The 20,050-nt window shown below is 52.3% G+C and overlaps 1 protein-coding gene across 2 annotated transcripts; it reads right to left on the bottom strand.

The window, feature by feature from the left end:
- Window positions 1-4,917: 4,917 nt before the first annotated feature.
- CCN5 (cellular communication network factor 5) lies at window positions 4,918-18,707 on the bottom strand. 2 transcript variants are annotated; one of them, XM_058685737.1, is made up of 5 exons: window positions 18,354-18,707; window positions 18,071-18,185; window positions 13,532-13,748; window positions 7,748-8,002; window positions 4,918-5,929 (listed from the first exon to the last, which is right to left on the bottom strand). In XM_058685737.1, the coding sequence occupies exons 2-5, from the start codon at window positions 18,128-18,130 to the stop codon at window positions 5,709-5,711; spliced, it is 753 nt and encodes a 250-aa protein (XP_058541720.1). In that variant the 5' UTR covers window positions 18,131-18,185; window positions 18,354-18,707; the 3' UTR covers window positions 4,918-5,708. The 2 variants fall into 2 exon arrangements, with proteins under 2 accessions (XP_058541720.1, XP_058541719.1); XM_058685736.1 differs by having other exon boundaries at window positions 18,071-18,163.
- Between the last annotated feature and the right edge of the window lie 1,343 nt (window positions 18,708-20,050).

The raw sequence follows: 20,050 nt of genomic DNA, 5'->3' as shown, positions 1-20,050 counted from the left end.
GGCAGCTGCGACTAATGGAGAATGATCTGGGGATCATCCAAGTGAAGACGTGGGGGAAAGAGTGCTCCTGGCGGGGGGTGGGGAGCCCAAGCCGGCCAGTGTGGTGGGGCGCAGAGGAGGCGGGAAGACAAAGCAGGACCCCGTGAGTCATGGACGGAGTCTGGACCCAAGCCAGAGGGCAGCTCTGAGCCTCGGAGGGGTTTAAGCAGAGTGACATAACCATAACTGGGCTCCAGAAGCAGCTCCCCGCTGCATAGTCTGGCCACTGGGAGGAGGGAGCTGGATTGTGGACGAGGGACTCGGAGTCGTGGAGGGGGTGGGCCACATTAAGGTGCTCTCGCTCAGGGCGATGCAGGGGTCCTCAGAGGCATCCGTGTAGTGTTTGGAGTCAAGAAAACTGTGGCGCTGGTACAAACAGTACAAACAGTAAAGGATCCCGCTTCTTCCCCGCCTTTGGGCAAGGCCCTTCCGGGCGGAGACGCCCTGCCCGCCCGCCTCCCAGGGCTCCTCCCCGCCGGGCATCTCGGCCGTTCATGCGCGCGAGTGCCACAAGGGGGCAGCAGCGCACCACCGTCCTCTCCCATTCTCCCTAGAGCCACACTCCCGATTAACCTTACAGTTTTAATGAGGCGGACGACTTATTAAAACACAGACTTCTGGGCCCCGTCTCAAGAGTTTCTGCGAATCTGGAATGGGACACAAGATATTTGCATTTCTAACCAGTTCCCAGATGATGCTGATGCTTCTGGTCCGGGGACCCCACTCAGAACTACTGAGGTTGAGTGTTGGGTGGGATGGGGTGAGCTCTGACCCACCCAAACATGGCCACTGGGAAATCACTGCCAACAGGGCAGCCACTCCCATTGGACAACGATGGCGTATTTACTTTTCTAAGCCCCCATTAAATCCCTTTTTCAAAATGCTGAATGAAGGTATATCATTTCATTCATTCAATAAGGACCAAGCCTGGTTCTGTCCTCCGTGTTGTTCTAAGTCCTGGGAATCCAGGAAACAAAGCAGAAAAACTAGGTCCCAGCCAGCACTTGCGGAGTCAGGCAACAAATAATAAATGTTACAAACAAGTCAGGTAGTGTGTTAAAACATGGTACGTGCTACGTGCATCAGAGGGACGGAACAGGGTGGCTGAGGCAGGTTCTCTGTGAAGTGTTTACTTTGTGAGTCAAACTTGAAAGAAAGTGAGGGGATTAGCCATGGGGAAACTTGGGGGAAGATGATGCCAGGCAAAGGGAACAGCCAGTGCAAAGGTCCTGAGGTGGGAGAATGTCTGGCATGTTCAAGAAACAGCCAGGAGGACCATGAGGTCAGAGCAGCACGAGCAAGGGGGAGAGTAATTGAGGATGAGGGCAGACAGGTGACTGGGGCACAGTGAGGGGCGCTGTAGGTTGTGTGGAGGCCTTTAGATGTTCTCAGGTGCAGGAGCGGCGTGGTCTGGCTTGGCTTGAACAGGATCCCTCTGCACACACTGCAAGGAGCAGGGTGGAAGTCAGGAGAGCAAGAAGAGGGTGTGAGGTCATCGGGGCAGAGATGATGGTAGCCCTGGCTGGGGAGCGGTGGAGAGGACAGGGTGGTAAGAGTTTATACACACCAGCAAACCCCATACTTGTCTGTATTTCCATAACTAAATGGCCGGGTCAATGTGATAATCTACTCCTCTGTGCAGCGACTCAAATTCCCGACCTTAACTCATGTCTCTATGTCAGTCTATGATCTTTGATCGTCTTTGATCTCCAGCTGCCTCTGGCCACACTGTCCTAGGTGACCACTGCATCCTCAAACTCAAGGCATCGAGGACACCCCCTCATCTGCCACCTGTAGAGCCTCCACCACTCTCCCGGGTTTCTGTTGGTGGCCCCTCCACTCTGCCGCCCTCCAGCCCAAAGCCCAGGGCTGTATTGGGTATCTTAGTTCCCCTGCTGCTCACATGCATCCTTCAAACCAGATCTCACAGGCAATGTCAGGCTCTGCTGATTCTCCATCTGTTCCCTCTTTCCCATGCCCACAGCCACCTGTCCAGGCCCGTGGGCCTCACCCCTGAACACTGCAGCGACTGCTCACAGGGGAGCCTGGTGGCCAGGGGCACGGGCTCTCGAGCAGGATTCTCTGGGTTTGAATCCTGGTTCTGCCCCTGTGAACTTGGGGCTGTTTCCTCAATTTGCCATCTCAGTTTCTCTGTCAGTGAAATGGGCATAATTATACTTCAAATGTTATTATGAGGGTCAAGTGAGAGATTACATAGAAGATGCTTGGAGCAGAGTCTTGTATGGTGGTTAGAACTCAATAAATACTAGCTCTTTTAGCATTAATTTTTAAAGTTCATTATTTTGAGAGAGAGAGAACACAAGCAGGGGAGGAATAGAGAGAGGAGAAGAGAGAGAGAGAATCCCAAGCAGGCTCCACACTGTCAGTGCAGAGCCCGATGCGGGATTCAAACTCACAAACTGTGAGATCATGACCTGAACCAAAATCAAGAGTCCGACACTTAACTGACCGAGCCACCCAGGCGCCCCAGCTCTCTTATTATTTATGCAATAAGTCTTTATTGAGTACTTATTGTATAGAGACCTCCATCTACTGGAAGATAATCGAACCCAGGAAGAAGAGTGCAGACCCCAGCAATTCCACTCTTGAATGTTGATCCAACAGAAGTGTTCATCAATATCCAGCAGAAGACACGGGCTAGAATGACACCCTATTCATAATAGCCCCATCCGGAAACTACCCATCAGGCATAGAACGGGTAGAGAAAATGTAGTATATTCGTGCAAAGGAATAATACCATAGTGATGAGAAGGAATACACGATTGTTACCTGCAACAACATGGATATTTAACAAGTATAAATGTAACGGGGAATGGCTGGGCCCAGCACCTCCAGCTGTGGGTTTCAGTGGGGGGTAGTCTGATTTTCACCTGATCTGTACCCCCAAAATGACCTCCTCTTCTTTACAAACAAAATTCCCAGCCTTTGCCTCATATCTTTCCCTGACTTGCCAAAGAACCGTGAAGGCAGGACAATAATAATAGCCTGTATTTTGGGTGAACACAGAGGAATTACCGCGACCTAATATGGGAACTCATCAACACAGTGATCCTTTAGGGTGGGTACTGCTCTTTATGCCCATTTTACAGATGAAAAAACTAAAGCACTAAAAGGTCAAGTCAAGAGGATGATAGCTAAAATTGTTATTTCAGGGGCGCCTGGGTGGCTCAGTCGGTTAAGCGTCCGACTTCGGCTCAGGTCGTGATCTCGCGGTCCGTGAGTTCAAGCCCCGCGTCGGGGTCTGTGCTGACCGCTCAGAGCCTGGAGCCTGTTTCAGATTCTGTGTCTCCCTCTCTCTCACCCTCCCCCATTCATGCTCTGTCTGTCTCTGTCTCAAAAATAAATAAACGTTAAAAAAAAATTAAAATTGTTATTTCGGTCTCAGAATACTCAACAACCCTCTGTGTAGGCGCTGCTGTTCAGCCCACTTTAGAGAAAAGGACCCTGAGGCACAAAGAAGTTAGGTACCCGCCTAAGACCACAGCAGGAAACAGCAGAGCTGGGTTGGGCCGGATGGCCAAGCCCACTCTGTGCAGCTCTGTTCACAGCTGCTTGATAGTGAGGTCACAGGCCTTGTAGCCAGATGGCCCAGGGCCCAGCACCACAATCCTAGGACAACCCGTTACTCTGGGTCTCAGTTTACCCATCTCTAAAATGGGAATATCGATAGCGCTTTCCTTTAAGGGATGTCCCAAGGGCAACATGCAATTGTGGGTAAAGTGCCCGGAAGCAAGGGCCCCACATGCAGGAATCATTGGACACAGGTCTGTTGTCCTCATCCTCGCACTGACTGTTTCTAGGGATATTCTCCGAATTTTCCCCGGCAATGTGTTCAGAGTTTACCCCTGTGGAGCCTGACCTACTGAAACTCTCATCCTGTAAGAGAGCATCAACTCAGCCTTGAGTCAGGTAAACTGGGCGTCCAAGCAGCTTTCTCATCTGTGAACTAGAGTTTTGTGAGGAATAAGTGGCCCAGACGCTGCCTGTGATTCTCTGTCTGGGGTTTTTGGAGGAGGTGTTACCTGAGTAAAGTGCTGGAGGCAGCTGTCCCCAGGGGCAGGTCATGTGCCTTCTGTGAGCTGGGGCCGCCCTTCGCCTCCTCTGCAGAGTATCTCAGGGCCCTAGACTCCCAGGCTCCCTTGCCTCTCACCTTCCGGGGGAGGGGGTGACGTGACCAATGGAAGGCACTAATGGAAACCGGGGGTAGGAGAAGCAGAAGCCAGGTCTGCCTCCCCATCTCCATCGGCTTTTTGCTAGGTCTGCAAGGCTGCGTGTCCTTGGGGGCTCCTGCTCCCCGCAGCCGGCCCTGCTGTGATTCCACCTTCTGCTGGTTGATCGCGGCTTCTGGGCTCTGCTCTCCCTCAAACCCTGCATCCCAACAGCTGGTGCCAAGTGAAAGAAGCCATTCACAAAACAATACCTCCTGTGTGATGCTCTTTATGTTAAGAATAGGCAGCTAGCTATCCGTCATCTAAGGTGCTGGGACTCAGAACCTTGGTTGCCTTCAGGGGTGGAGGGGATGACGGGGAAGGCGCCGTAGGAAACTTCCTGAGAAGATGGAAATGTTTTGTACCTTGATGGTGGTATTGATTACACAGGCGTATACATTTGTAAAGACTCGGTAAACCATACGTTAAGACCTGTGTGTTTCACTGTGTGTAAGCCATGCCTCAATAAAATTAGCTTAATGAAAAGAAATCCCTGTTTAAATACTCAGTGTTTTCTAATTTCCTGACTGGAGTGTGATGAGAACACAGTTTTCCTTTTTAAACACACAGATGTAGATCACAGAGGAGGAAAGAAAATTTATATGTAGGTTTAAAAAAAAAAAACAATAAAACATGAGACTTCAAACAATTGCACACTTGGGTGGGTTTATTTCAGGCTGTGTTCCCCAGTCGCTGGGGGCAAGCCTTCATTTTCCCCCTGATTTTCTCTGGTCTTAAATGTTGCGAAGCACCAACCTCTATATAAAGCGTTTAGCTCAGTGCCTGGCACGTTGCAGGTGTGCGCGAAAGGTTCATTTTTATTAACACGAGTTGGTTTTAACGGATCCCTTTCAGGCCTGTTTTCTGACTTTCTTCAAGACAGTGTGATTTCACCTTGTGATTTTCACAAAGGATGCAGCCTCTGCATGCTACCCTTGGATGGGGAGCGCTTTCTCAGACAGCATAAGCTTGACCTACAAGCTCTTGCCTAGGCATGTACCTGGGACGTTTTTATGTCAACTCCAGGAAAGGGAGCAAGAGATTCAGAATATCTGTGCGCCCCTCTTTACCACACCCCCGGGAAAATAGCCAGTCCAGCCCAGCACCTGCCTTGGCCTAATGATTAAGGGACGGCCGGTTGCCTTATCTGCTGGAAAGCTTGCCCATGTGTGTGTTTGATAAAGGCTGTGTGGAGGCTGATAATGGACCAGAAGACCCTGGAAACCTTGGCCAGCCCCCTAGGCTGTGAGGTAGAGGAAGGGAGACTGGGGCACGCAACCCAGCTCTATCTCAGGATCCAGATGGACCAGACGGCTTGTGAACATTCTTGTCCTCCAGGGCCTGCATGGCGTTGCCCCAGTCAAGGGTGTGGGGAGGGCCCAGGCACGGGGCTGCCTGCTGGATTAGGGTGGGCACCGAACCCCCCTTCCCAGCTCTGCTCTAAAAGGCACTGTTCCGTGGGCTTCGGCCCCTGGCAGGTGGACAGGGCCTAGTCAGGCACAGGTGGTGCTGGGTCTCCAGTCGGCAGAGGCGGTTCTGGTTGGACACCCGAGTGGCCACGCCCAGCCCGCAGGTGGTTGAGCAGGGGCCCCAGGCCGTGCTCCATTCTGGGCAGGGGATGCCAGGGGGTGGGGGAGCGACAAGGCCAGAAAACTGGGGTCCTGGGAGGGGGGAAGAAAAAGAGGTCAGCACTGCGAGGTCAGGGCTTGGCGGCTAAGTCAACCCAACTGCTAGCGGTGCCCTCTTGGTCGCGTTGCTTAACCTCTCTGGACCTCAGTCTCTTCCCATGTAAATTTTCTACTGGTCGATTATTAGGGCTGAATAAAATAATGGAGGGGAGGTGCTTAGCACAGTACTCCTACTTGTAAGCACCTCTTATGTGTGGGTTACTAGGCAGCTAGGATGGTGCCGGCCGGGACGGTCCCCCAGGAAGTGGCACGTTTCTCATTTCTGCACCCCTCCCCCCACGGCCTCTTACAGGAAGGAGGTTGTGTGGGTAGCGGTACCGTGACCCGGCCGCAAAGATGCTAGAGGTTCTGAGGCTGTGCCCGGAACAAGACGGGGGGTTCACCACCGTCTAGGTTTTCCTTCTCTCACACCCGATTCTGCTCTGATGTTTTGGTGTCCTTTCTTCTGGTCCTTTTTAACCAACTGGTTCTCAACTGGGGGTGATTTTGCTCCCCCCCCCCCCCCGGGACATTTGGCAATGTCCAGAGACCTTTTGGTGGTCACACTGGGAGTGGGGGTACTGGAGTCTAGCCGGGATGCTGCTAAGCATCCTATGAGCTCCCACGCGACAGAGGATTACCCGGCCCCACGTGTCACTAGGGCCAAAGTTGAGAAACCCCGCGTGACATGACTTGTGTGCGGTCTGTATGTACACGCACATGTACTCACACACCGGAGGCCAAATTGCATAGACAGTGCCCTCTCCTGCTTTTTACACATAAGATGAACTCGCTGGCATCCTGCTGTGCATTGAAGCGGATGTGTCCCGTTCCGTCATGGGGATAACTACAGCCACCACGGACGGAGCGCTATGTTCCAGGCACTGCCGTGACTACTTTCCTTGTGTTTACTCACCCAGTCTCACAACAACTCTGCGAGGTGGATGCCCTTATTCTCATTTTGGAACAGTTGGAGGCACTGAGGCCCGGAGAAGTTAAGCAACTTTCTCAGAGTCCCACCGCTAGAAGTAGTGAAGCCAGGCTTAGAACCCCGGGCAGACTCCATGCTGAACCCACCATGCCCTACTCCCAATATGGTCCATCACCCATGGACCCATGCCTTCTTTCCAGCTGCCTTTCTCTAGAAAAATCACATTCATATGATAATCATAATAACTCAGTGATGTAGCAAGAACCAAATCTCTAAAACTAAAGAGTTTATAGCATGAGGTAACTGTCTTTCCTCCACCTCGGCCCCTAAGTCACATCCCAGAGGCAACCACCTTGCCTGATTCAGTTTTGAGTTCCTCTTTGGGTACATCCAAATAATTACATATTAATAATAGTATATAATATTTAAATTATATAAATATATTATAATGCGTATTAGTATATTAGAATTATAATAGTAGTATGTCGTAGCAGTACTTCCGCTATGAAATGTGAGCCTTTGGCTCAAGGATCCTAGCCCTCCTTTCCCTTCTCCACTCTGCCACTAATTTTCATTTTTCATTATTTATGACTTAAAATTATATTACTTCTCGTTTTGCCAGTTTCAAAGAGGTCTTGTGACTCCCCACTCTGCTCACCTAGTCTTCTCAGCCCGCACCCCCTCCCAGGTCCTGTCAGGGAAACCTGGGCTGTGACCTGTCCAGCCTCCTGGCTCCCGAGAAGCCCCGCCCTCGCCCCGCCCCCCTCCCCGGTGGCCCTGCCCCTGGCTTTGACCAGTCCAGTGTCCTGGCTCCTGAGAAGCCCCGCCCTCGCCCGCCCCCAGGTGGCCCAGCCCCTGGCCTGGGCCAACCCTGCACTCACCTTGGGCTGGGAGGGGCTGGACCCCCAGCCCCCCTCCCTGGTCGCACACCCACTCAGGGCAGCACTTGCCCGGGACCTCAACCCTCCTGGGATACGGGCAGTCCCAGGTGGGCAGCCGGACGTCCTCACTGCACAGTGGCACACAGGTGAAGCCACCATCCTCACAGTGGCAGCGAACCCTGCAGTGGGGCTGGAAGGTCTCCCCATCTCGGTACACGCGGCCGTTCACCTCACAGCTCCCGTCATCCTCTCCCCCTGCAGAGGAGAAACCACACCCCCATCCGTGACTCCCAACTTTTCCCTGGGCAAGCCTGTGCCAGCCACATCCTCCACGTGGTCTCTCTGCAGAGCTGGCCCAGATCCTGCTGGGGAGCGGTGCCCTTACAGGGTCAGGACACTGGGCCAAAGGGCTCCAGCCCATCGTATGCACCCCGTCCCCACTGCCAGCCTGCCCTGGAGCCAGCAGGAACACAGCGTGGCACACTGCATCCTGACACAAGGGATGGGGAGACGCTTTCCTGGTCGGAGCCCCACTCTGCTTTATTAGCTCTGGACCTTGGCCAAGCGACTTCACTTCTTGCCTCAGTTTCCTCACCTGCAAAGTGGGTTATAATGATACTTATTTCACAGGGTTGTGGTATAGACAAAATGAAATGATATATGTAATGAATCCAACATAAAAGAGATCTTCGATAGATCCTAGCTGCTCTGTTGTTACTATGAATATAAGTACTATATATTAATAATATATAACATACGTACACAATGAGGGTTTCTGCAACCAAATTTCATTGTACATCTGCTGTGTGGTAGTTGTCCCTATTAGGCCAGGGCTTAACTTGCTGGCTGTGTGACTTTGGATAAGTTACTTAACTTCTCTGAGTCCCCTTAACAATAGCATTGATAAGAACAGCTCGGTACCTCCAGTTACACGAGATAATATGTACAAAACATCTGGCACAGTGCTAGGCATATAGTAGGTGTTCAAGAAACACTCTTTGAACAGAGCCCTCAAGATATGGACGCTATCCCCACTTCCTCCACTGGAAAAGCACTGCTTGAGGGCTGGGGCTGGGAGTGCTCCTGCCGGCACACCCCCATCCCCCAGGCCGGCTCAGAGCATGGATGGGACACACAGACCCTGGGGAAATGCCCTTTGCAATGCCTGGTGCAAGGCCCAGCATGTGAGAGACACTGATAAAAGAGTTCCGACTTCTTATAAATTCCAGAGATATGTAGTGTGCCCCTCCTGTGTGCCATCCACTGGGCTCCTAGGCAGGACTAAGACACAGTCCTTGCCATGAGGGATTGATGCCCAGGCAAGGGACAGATATCACTGTCTCCAAGACAGAGTGAAGAGCCGTGGAGAGGTGCGTGTGAGCTGCCTGCGAAGTGCAGAGAGCTAGGAGGCGTCAGGAGGTTCTGGGGACAGATTTGCTGGAAGGCAGATTTTCCCAGGATTTCAGAGAGAAACCTCTAGCAAGCCTATACACATGCAGGAATTTGGGAACCACACAGATGTGGAGGGCAGTCCCTGTTCCCACTTGCTAGCTGTGGAAACTGAGCCACGATACCCACTCACAGGGCCGCCAAGGATTGAAGGAGCCAGTGTACTTAAAGGATTTCGCCCCGAGTCTGGAACATAGCAGGTGAGTGGGAGCGGGTGATGCCTGTTCCTCTGAGAGGCACAGGCGGGCACTAGCAGTCTCCCCACTCCTTCCAGGCCGCAGCCCTTTGGCTCCAAATCCCTGGCCTTCTGGCCTGGATCATGTGGCTGCTGGTTTCCTGGAAACTGTAGGGGGCAGCTGTGCCTTAATCTGCACCCTAAGCCTGGCCGAGCCTGGGTCTCCCACCAGACTCCTGATGTCACAGCCCTGGGGCCTCCTGGTCACTGGGATGACTGGTAAACAGAGGGATTGTTTAGGAAAGTCAACTGGAGTGGTGATAATTTTAGCAAGGTTTCCTGGCACCCCTCCTGGGTCCTACAGCTCAGGCTGGTTGGGAGTGGGAGCAATGGTCCCTGGGCAGTCACTCCCTACGCTGGGGTCTGCGTGCACCCTTGTGCGTGGTCCCAAACACACGAGGTACCTCCAAACTTACTCATCCTCGGATCCCCACCCCCGACATACACATATAGTTGCCTCTTCCGGGCCCTTCCAATACGTTCTTGTCCAGCAACCTCCCTCAAATAACTTTAGAGCCCAGGGGCTCCTGGGTGGCTCAGTCAGTTAAACAGCCGACTCTTGATTTGGGCTCAGATCATGATCTCATGGTTTGTGAGATGGAGCCCACCATGGAGCCTGCTTGGGATTCTCTCCCCCTTGCTCTCTGCCCTTCCCCCCTTCCATCCCCCCACCCCTCTCATGCTCTTTCTCTCTAAATAAATAAACAAACAAACAACAAGCAAACATTAAAAAATTAAAAAAAGAAACTTCAGAGCCCAGTCTTGTTATCTGGTGATTTCTACATCCTTCTTTCCCTCTGAGAGTCCCTTACAGGAGAGGGAACGACAGGGTATTTGTTTTTTGTTTGTTTGTTTGTTTGTTTGTTTACCTTTAGCCACTTGCACACTGTGTGACCATAGGCAGGTGATTTAGCCTCTCTGACCCCCACTTCCTTCATCTGCAAAATAAGTTTAATAATAGGACCTACCTCATTAAGGGTAAAGTGAAATCATGTGTGTAAGGGGCTTGTTCACAGGACATGCTCAATAAATGCCTGTTCCTGTGCCTCTTCCTGCTAGCTTCTCTAGAACTCTTACTATCATTCATTCATTCATTCATTCAATGCTTATTTATTGGGTACCTACTATGCACCAGGCACTGTTCTGGGTACTTGTGGTATAGCAATGACTAAAACAGGCGAACATCCTGCCCTCATTGGAGCTTTCGCCCTAGCAGAAATAAGCACGATAAGCAAATAGAGTTTATGATGTCAGACGGTGATTAGAGCCAGAAAAATAATGGAGGGAAGGGTTTTAAGAGAGGGGTGTTGAAAATGGTGATCGCGGAAGGCCTCACTAAGAGGGTGATATTTGAGTAAAGATGGGAAGGAGGTGTAGGAACTTGCCATGCATGTATCTGGGGGAAAGAATGCTGGTAGACAAGCAGCCAGTGCAAAGGCCCTGAGGTAGGAGCCTCCCTGGGATATTTAAGGAACAAAATAGGCCAGTGTGGCTGAGGCAGAGAGTGGGAGGGAGAGAGGGGGTTCAATGGGGTCAGAGAGAAAGTAGCAGGACCCTGTGGGGCCCTGTAGCCACCAGGAGGACTTTGGCTTGTATTTGGAGGTGGTAGGAAGCTCTTGGAGGCCTTGAGGCCGAGGATGGATGTGGTCTGATGTATGTATTGAAAGGGCCCTGTGGCTGCTGTGTTGGAAACAGGCGAAAGGCAAGGATAGAAGCAGGGAGACAGTTATGCAGCCACTGCAACATCCATCACGTGATGATGGGGCTCAGACCAGGCTGGTAGCAGGGGCTGGACTGGGAACGGAAGGTTCTAGAAATATCTTGAAGACTTTGCTTGTGGGAAGTATGTGGGATGTGCAAAAATGAGAGAGGTCAAGAATGACTGTAAAGTTTGAATCAAGCCACAGGAAGGGTGGGGATGCCCTCAGCTGAGTGCGGAGGCTGCACGCTTGGGGTATGAGGGATCAGAGGTTTACGATGGACACGCACACAGAGAGGAGTCGGCTGTCAGAGGTCTGTCCAACAGGAACTGACAGGAGAGTTTTGGGGCAGCACATTCCCTCCAGAGCTAAGACCTAGACCCAGCCTCCGTGAGGTCTTAGCTGGCTCTGGCTCATCTGTGGGGTTCACCAGCCTCCAGATTTGGTTCATGAACACCCACTATGTTGCCTGACCAGCACTGGGAGTTGTAGGAAGAAGCAAAGACTAAATACATTTTTGACCTCCAGTTGTTTGAAGTCTGAATCAAGATGGGCTAGGAAAAGCCCTTTAATAAACTTAGTGGCAATAACAGCCAATGTGTACTAATCATATGCTGAGTGTCAGGCAGAAGAGTGATGGAAAGGAGGATCGTGGAGCCAGCTCCCTGAGTTCAAATCCCAGCCCAGCTCCTTATGAGCTGTGTGACCCTGGGCAAGCTGCCTAACCTCTCTGTGCCTCTTTTTGTTTTTTTCCATTTATAAAGTGCGAATGACATCAGGCCCAACCTCATAAGGTTGTTTTTGTTTTTGTTTTTTTAAATTTTTTTTAACGTTTATTTATTTTTGAGACAGAGAGAGACAGAGCATGAACGGGGGAGGGTCAAAGAGAGAGGGAGACACAGAATCTGAAACAGGCTCCAGGCTCCGAGCTGTCAGCACAGAGCCTGATGTGGGGCTCGAACTCACGGACCGCGAGATCATGACCTGAGCCGAAGTAGGCCGCTTAACCGACTGAGCCACTCAGGCGCCCCACGGTGTTGTGAGATTAAATGAGATAATATTTGTGAAACCCTTAGTGCCTCGCACATGGTAAGTGCCATGCAAGTGTTCAACAAATAAAGCTTTGCCGTGTGCTTTACATGTGTCCTGGCTAATTAAAACAATGGCCTGGTGAGCTAAATGTTACTTCTCTCATTTTTCCCTTTAGCAATCATCTATGAGTTTATAAAACAAATCACTACTTTCTCATGATTATACTCCCCTGATCATAAAAAAACATTTAACGAGGATTTAGTGTTGATAACCTTATGTCTATTAGTCTTGTTGTTATTAGTCTTTAAGCCTTGTTTTTTTCTATACGCGGATTCATTGTCAATGATTCATGAGCCCCTCTCTTGTTCTTATTTTCTTAAAATGACACATGCAAATAGATGAAAGAGGTAGATTGCTCTACAAGACTCATTTAAAAAAGAAAAAAGAGAACACTGTCACATTTTGCTGTTTCTCTAAGGCAGTGGTCCTCAAATAGAGATGATTTTGCTCCCCCAGGGGACACGTGGCAATGTCTGAGACAGATTGTCATGACCTGAGTCATGCTACTGCATCCAGTGAGTAGAGACCAGGGATGCTGCTAAAAGTCCTACCGTGTGTAGGACAGCCCCCCTACAAAGAATTACAACAATTATCTGGCCCCAAAGAGTAAAGTTGAGAAACCCCGATCTAAAGTGCCAGAAGGCACCAAGGCCTAAAATGCTGAGAGATATAACATGCTCAAGGTCACTAGTAAATGGCAGACTCAGGACTCAAACGATAGCCCAAGGCTCCCAATCCAGGAGGAAGACAGAACAAAACGTTGCTTTAGAATCTGCGTGATCTGGTCCCAAGCTGTGTAAGAGTAATCATGCCCATTACTGTTACTAAGGCTCAGTTTGCTCATCTATAAAGTGGGTCTGAAAGTACTTGCCACATAGGATCGTTGTGAGGATTATGTGGCAAGTTTCAGCACACTGCCTGAGACGTATTATGCCCTAAATAAGCAGCAATGCTTTTATTTTCCCAAAAAGGTGTGAAGGTCCCAAGAAAGGATAGTAACATCTGGTTTGAATAATCTGGGAGGACTTCCAGGGGAGGAGTGTTTGAGCTCACCTTTGACAGTGGGTTGTGATTTGGACAGGTAGGAATGGGGGGAGGCTGCTCAGGTGGAGGGCATGGTTGGATCAAAGACAAGGTGGGGGGCGGGCAGAGGGAGGGCCCAGGGAACCACGGGTCACCGGGTTTGGCTGGAATGGATGGTGCACCTGATGTAAGGAGGCAGAGAGAGAAGAGCTTCTCTTTGACTCAGGTCCCCTCAGCCTTGACCCTCCCAAATACATCCACCGTCAGTCCCGCAAACCTGCTTACAGAGGCACACGGCCCCTCGGCCACCAGGGCCCGCCCTGGGCTGGCAGATCAGGCCCTGGCTGGGGTCGCAGACGTGGAGATGGTCGCAGGGCTCCCCCAGCCGCCGTGCACATACCCGGCAACAGTTGCAGCCGTCCAGCACCAGGGGCGCCCCCGGTGGGCATCGGGGTGGCGGCCAGGGGCAGACACATGGTGTTGGGCACAGCTGGGCACATACCTGCAGAGACAGAGACGTCACTCAGCCATGGCCGTTCAAGGGGGGCAGTGAGAGATCCACACTTTGGCCCCAGGGTCACACAGACCTGGCCTTGAACCTCGTGACACTCCTCCCTAAGAGACAGTTGGCATTGTGGTCATGAGCTAGAACTTTGGACTAGAACTCCAGTCCCGACTCTGCCTCTTATTAGTTGAGTGACCTTGGGCAAGTTACTTAAGCTCTCTTAGTCTCAGTTTCCCTATCTGTAAAAAGGGGGCAATAGCAGTGTTTAGCTCAGAGGATTGTTTTGAAGAGTACATAAAGTGATGCATGTTAAACCCTGAGCAGGCAGCCAGGCATGGGGTAGGTGCTCAGTGCATTTAGCAAATAATGATCACTGTTGGGAATGACAAGGAAGGGCTGAGGCCCTGCCCTTTAGACACTATAGTAAGGCAAATGCCACAAAACAAAGGATTAAAATGACAGGGCACTGGGGTGCCTGGGTGGCTCAGTCGGTTGAGAGTCCGACTTCGGCTCAGGTCATGATCTCGCGGTTCATGAGTTCGAGCACCGTGTCTGGCTCTGTGCTGACAGCTCAGAGCCTGGAGCCTGCTTCAGATTCTGTGTCCCCCTCTCTCTCTGCCCCTCCCCTGCTCATGCTCTGTCTCTGTCTCTCTCTCTCTCTCTCTGTTAAAAATAAATAAACATTAAAAAAATTTTTTAATAAAAAATAAAATAACAGGGCACTATATGTTTTCTAGCACATAGATTGCAAATCTTTATCTCGACAGCTGAATAAATCAAACAGTGTCATAGATGTTTTTGATTGTTGGAATAATCCAGAATATATTTCTGGATACTTATTAAATCAGCCAGGAAACTGTGAAAATACTGAACCCCAGACCTCCCCTGGGACTTACCAAATAGAACCTCCAGAGGCAGGGCCCCGGGATCTGTATTTGTACCAGGCTGCCAGGGGCTTCTGATGCACAGCTAGGATTTTGGCACCTCTGCTCCAGTTCTAACCCCCAGCCCCTGGCCACGGAGACATGGGGACCCTCAGCTCCAGAGAGAACAAGGGTCTTGCCAAAAGTCACAGTGTGTTAGCCACAGAGCTGGGAGCCTGCTTCCTCCTTAAGGATGCTATAGTAGGGAAAAGCCTGAGCCAGGGACCCGCCCCCCAGGTGGGTATCAACCCAAGTGTCCTGGCTGTTTCTTCCCACTCAGGACAGAGAAACAACCAAACCAGAAACCGGATGCCATGGTCTCCCCATACGTCCATTTGGAGGTGGGGACCAAGAGGCAGGCGTAACTCAAGATGTTCCCAGTGGCCCCCTCCGTGAGGGACCAATCTTTAGTTCAGTAGGATCCTTGGAGGACCAGAGGGTTTCACCTGGAGAATGGAAGACTTACAGTTTACAGAGATCGAACTAATAACCTCCTATCTTTGGTGTGGCCCCAAAGCAGGCAATGACCTCTTTGCCCTAATCCCCACTTTGCCCCAACCCTACCACCCTCCAGTCCTGCAAACCTGCCTTCAGTGGCCTGCAGCTCACACCCTGGCCACCAGGGGCCGCCCCAAACTGGCCAACCAGCCTTGGGTGGGAGGGGGTGTCACAGACCAGGAGGTACTCCCAGGTTCCAGGCTAGGACAGCACTGGTAACAGGTTCAAGCGTGGAGCCTCACAGGGAAGAGAGTTCCCGCCTCTGCAGGAATTCCAAGCAGGAGACTGGGTGATACCAAAGAGATTCTAGAGAAGATGGCCTAGGCTCGCTCCTCAAAGCGTGGTCTGGACCAGCAGCAGGAGCAGCGTCACCCGGAAGTCTGTTGCAGTATCTGGGGCCCCGCTTTATGAGTCTGACTCTGCCTTTTGAGAAACCTAGAAATTATTCTCATGGAATTGACCCAGCGAGCAATCAGCCGGACTCTGGGGTTCCCTTTCAAACCAGAGGGCGGGCTCCCTCGGTGAGTGGGAAGTGGGGACTCTGACCAGAACTGGCTCTCGGGTCCCTCCCACCCGAAAGCCAGGGTGCCAGGCCACAGACCGTCTGGCTTGCACCCGCATTCCCACTTTGGCTCTCCATGAGCAAGCGTGGCCAGGGCCAGATGTGCAGGTCCTGATACGCAGGAAGGGCCGCTAATAATATCAGTGATTATGGCTAACAGTTACCACGGGCAGCCGTAATGTGTCATCTGATTTAGCCCTGCGAGGTGAGGTGTCAGCACTGTGCCCACTGTAGAAGCTCAAAACAGTGTGGCCACGTCACCAGTAAGAGGCAGAGCCAGGACCGGAATCTGGGTTCACGTGAATCCAAGGCCCAGGTCGTAATTATCACACCTACCTTGGGGAGCTGTTTGCCAGCTTAGCCTCTGCCTCAGTTTACCCATTTGTTCAGGACGGTCAGTGACAGGTCAAGGGAGCACACCAAGGGGAGGTAGGCCCTCTCTGGTCTCCCTCTATCTCCATGCCCTTCCAAACCACCCCCTGCACACACGGTTTTTCCAGACCCTTGCTGCGGTCACCAAGGGGGAAGAGCCCCGGACACAGAAGATTCTAGGAAGAGTTGAAATCCAAGTTCTACCACTGACTGGCTGTGTAACTTTCTTTTTTTTTTTTTTTTTTTTTTTTTTAAATTTTTTTTTTTTTCCCAACGGTTTTTATTTATTTTTGGGACAGAGAGAGACAGACAGAACATGAACGGGGGAGGGGCAGAGAGAGGGAGACACAGAATCGGAAACAGGCTCCAGGCTCCGAGCCATCAGCCCAGAGCCTGACGCGGGGCTCGAACTCACGGACCGCGAGATCGTGACCTGGCTGAAGTCGGACGCTTAACCGACTGCGCCACCCAGGCGCCCCGGCTGTGTAACTTTCAACACCACGCCGCTGAACCGCTTTGTCGGGGAGGGAGCTGTTTCCTTCTCAGTAAAACAGGGTAGAGACCACCTATCTTGAAATTGTGACAGGGATAAAAGGTCACGGCCAGCTCTCGATCACCGTGACTCTGTTTCCAGTTCTCTGCCACCTGCCCCTGTTCACAGGCCTGAGCCCAGGAGCCCACAGCCCTCTGGAAGGCTCGGGATTCTCGTTCTGAGGATGGTTGTAGCTTTCCGTGTTGGTGATGACCAGGTCCCTGAGTCCTGTGCAGGATGCTGCCTGGCTCCCTGGGACCAGGAAGAATGGAGGTGAGGACAGTGAGCCCAGAATGGCTTCATTTTGGTCTTTTATATAAGCCTGGGCCCCGAACCCCGAGCCCCCAAGCCACCCACCTAAGCATGATGTTCTGCCGGGCGCCTTCGGGAGAACAAACAGTGGGACTGGGACGCTGGCAGAGTTCTGGGCCTTGCCCCACCGCTGCTCAGGACCCAGGAGAGCAAAACTTCTGCTGTGCTCCTCAGCGGAGCATGAAAGCCCAGTGAGATCATGGCTCGCGGTGGGGCCAATCTCCAAGGCGTCGGGAACTCAGCATTTGCTGAGGGAATCACAGGGATCAGCAGCTGTGGCCTCGGTCCAGGTAGGGGAGAGGCCCAGGCAGGAGAGGCACAAGTAGAAGCGCCCCTTCCCCACCCTCCACACACTCAAGCCTATCCTGGGCTCCACTTCCTCTATTGCTCCGATGTTTCTTTGCTGTGTGATGTTAGTCAAGTTGCTTGCCCTCTCTGAGTCCTGCTTGACTAAAAACAGGGGATAATAAATCCTTACGAGGTTGTTGGATATGTTACGCAAGGTAGATGTTTCACAGACCTTCTGAAAAAATGTCCCATAAGAGAAGATCATCATTCCACAAGGTGTCTCCCTGTCCCCTTTCAGCCAGGTCTGCAGGTCACTAGGTCACTCACTGCCAACGGCATTAATGCCCTTGCAGCATGAACTTTTCCGATCAGTTAGACACCAACATCCTTTCAAACCCTGGCTCACAATCAGGCAAAGCAGGGTATATGTGGCATCTCCTTATTTGTAATGAGGACGCCCACTTCAGCTTTGTAGGGCTCTGGGGACTGCTAATAGTCACGACCCTCTGCTTCTGAACACCTGCCACGTTCCAGGTGCTGCGCTGAGTACTTTTGATGAATTACCATAAATGATCTTCACAAAAGCCTCATGATCATTATGCCCATTTATCCAAGGAAGCAGCTGAGGCTCGGAGAGGAGAAGGGACTTGCCTGAGATCACACAGCAGAGCTGGCCAGGGGCAACTCTCTGGGCGCCAGGGAGGGAAGCCCGGCTGTGCCCAACATAGAAGACCTGCAGGAATTCTTTTAGGGGGTCCTTGGCAGTGATTTCACACCTCCCCAACACACCAAGGAAGTCAGCAGGATGTTTTGGGGCCCAGGGCCCCCTTACCTTTGAGAGGAGGCAGAGGAGGGAGAAGGCCAGAAGGTGGGTCTGTAGTGTGACTCTCATGTCACTGTGTCCCCCACGGAGCCGGCTTTCAGCCTGGGAGGCAGGACCTGTAAGTCTTTATGTTCCGGCAGCTGTGAGGTCACTGCCAGGCACACAGGCTCACACACACACACACACACACACACACACAGATGCACACGCACACACAGTTGCACACGCACGCTGGTCTCTGCATTCCTGCTCCTCTCCCCATCCTCATGCTCCCACTGATGAGCCCATTTACCTGAGGATGAGACGGCGAGGCCACCAAGAAGGTGCCTACCAGTGTGAGCGTGTGTGTGTGTGTGTGTGCGTGCGTGCGCACGCCCGTGTGTGAAAGCCAGAGCCAATGCCAGTGCCAGGAGCCTGTGACAGGCTGGCAGGGGCCTCTCTGGCTCCTCCCAGCCCAGGAAGGGAAGGGGACCTTCCTGGGCAGCTGCTCTTGCTGATGAGCCCTGGCCCGACCCCTGCCCGCCCCCCTGGGGGCTGTGGATCCAGAAAGAGCTCAGCAGATACCCCCTTTGCCGCGCTGACCCAAATCCTCCGAAGCCCCGTGGCCCGGACTCTGGGCAGTTTCAGCTGGGCCTGTGGTTTCTGGCAGGAAGATTGGCGGCCATCCAGAGGCGGGTGTGACCCAGAGCAAAACTTCCCTGGGCGGCCTGTTTGCTTTTGGCAACAAGGGGCCTCCCCAATGCCTGCTTCCCCGGGCTCCGGGAGGTGGCCCACAGTGGGTGAGCCCGTGCAGGCTGGACCTATTGTGTGCCGGTGCTTGCCGGGCCCCTGTCAGATGATCTAAAAGAACCAAATCCATTTCGTTTAATTCAGCCATCTCTGAGGCCCCCTCTGTAGGAGCTGGAGACACAAGAGTGACCTTGGGACAAGGCCCTGAGTGGGTGACGACAGAGGGAACACAGGTGGAATTTCTGGGCATACTGAGGAGGGGTCCTTGTTCAGACGGAAGGGAAGGGGTGGCTGCCTGGGGGAGGCGCCTTCACAGAGAACCACAGGAAAAGGAGGTGTGAGGAGAATGTTGCAGGCAGAGGCAAACACAGCAGGAGTGAGCGTGATAACATGCCTACTCTGGGAGCCAAAGGTGTGGCCGGAGCTGGCGGAGGTGGGGAGGGGTGTTCTACATGGGGAGCAGGACACCAAATTCATACCGCCGGTGTCTGGGGGCATCTCCAAAAATCCAGCCACCGGGGCTGCCGGACGTGGGCAAGTGCTTGGGTTGTGGCATTTGGCAAAGATAATCACCGGTGGTGTCAAGGGGGGGCTGGGGAGGGCTTTGGCCCCCATAATCTCCACCAGTACCCCAAAACTTGAAGTGAAGGTGCTGGGTTCCAGAATGGGCGGTTGGTGAGGGAGAAGAGTGAGCTGATATAGGGGTCAGACTGAGTGGATTTCCTAGGGGGAAACGCCCTCCCAGCTGCGGTCCTGGGGAAGGAGGCGATGGGGAGGGGAGATAAAGGTTGAAATGCACGACCCCAGCTGGTCTCTGTGGGTTCTGGCTGGAGGGCGAGGGCAGGGGGTCCCTTGGCCTGCAGGGAAGGGGATGCGGTCTTTGTTTATAAATGCTTCTATTTCAGTCAGAGGCATGCCCAGGGGACTCTACACACGGAGCGGATCCTTGCTGAGCACCCCCTCCTTTGCATGACAGAATTATTTTCCATAATAATCATAAAATGAAACAAATACTTTTCATGTATGACCTAAGGTTTGCACTTACCGAACAAAAACACCACCCTCCACAGCTCACACTGTGTCACAGTTTTAATGTTTATTTACTTTTGAGAGAGAGAGAGAGCGACAGACAGACAGAATGTAGGCAGGGGAGGAGTAGAGAGAGAGGGAGACAGAACCTGAAGCAGGCTCCAGGCTCTGAGCTGTCAGCACAGAGCCCAGCGCAGGGCTCAAACTCATGGACCCTGAGATCATGACATG

Source organism: Neofelis nebulosa, chromosome 9, assembly GCF_028018385.1.
Source record: "Neofelis nebulosa isolate mNeoNeb1 chromosome 9, mNeoNeb1.pri, whole genome shotgun sequence".
Taxonomy (NCBI): domain Eukaryota; kingdom Metazoa; phylum Chordata; class Mammalia; order Carnivora; family Felidae; genus Neofelis; species Neofelis nebulosa.
Note: the sequence above shows the minus strand (reverse complement) of the source record. Positions and strands in the feature narration are given on the sequence as shown.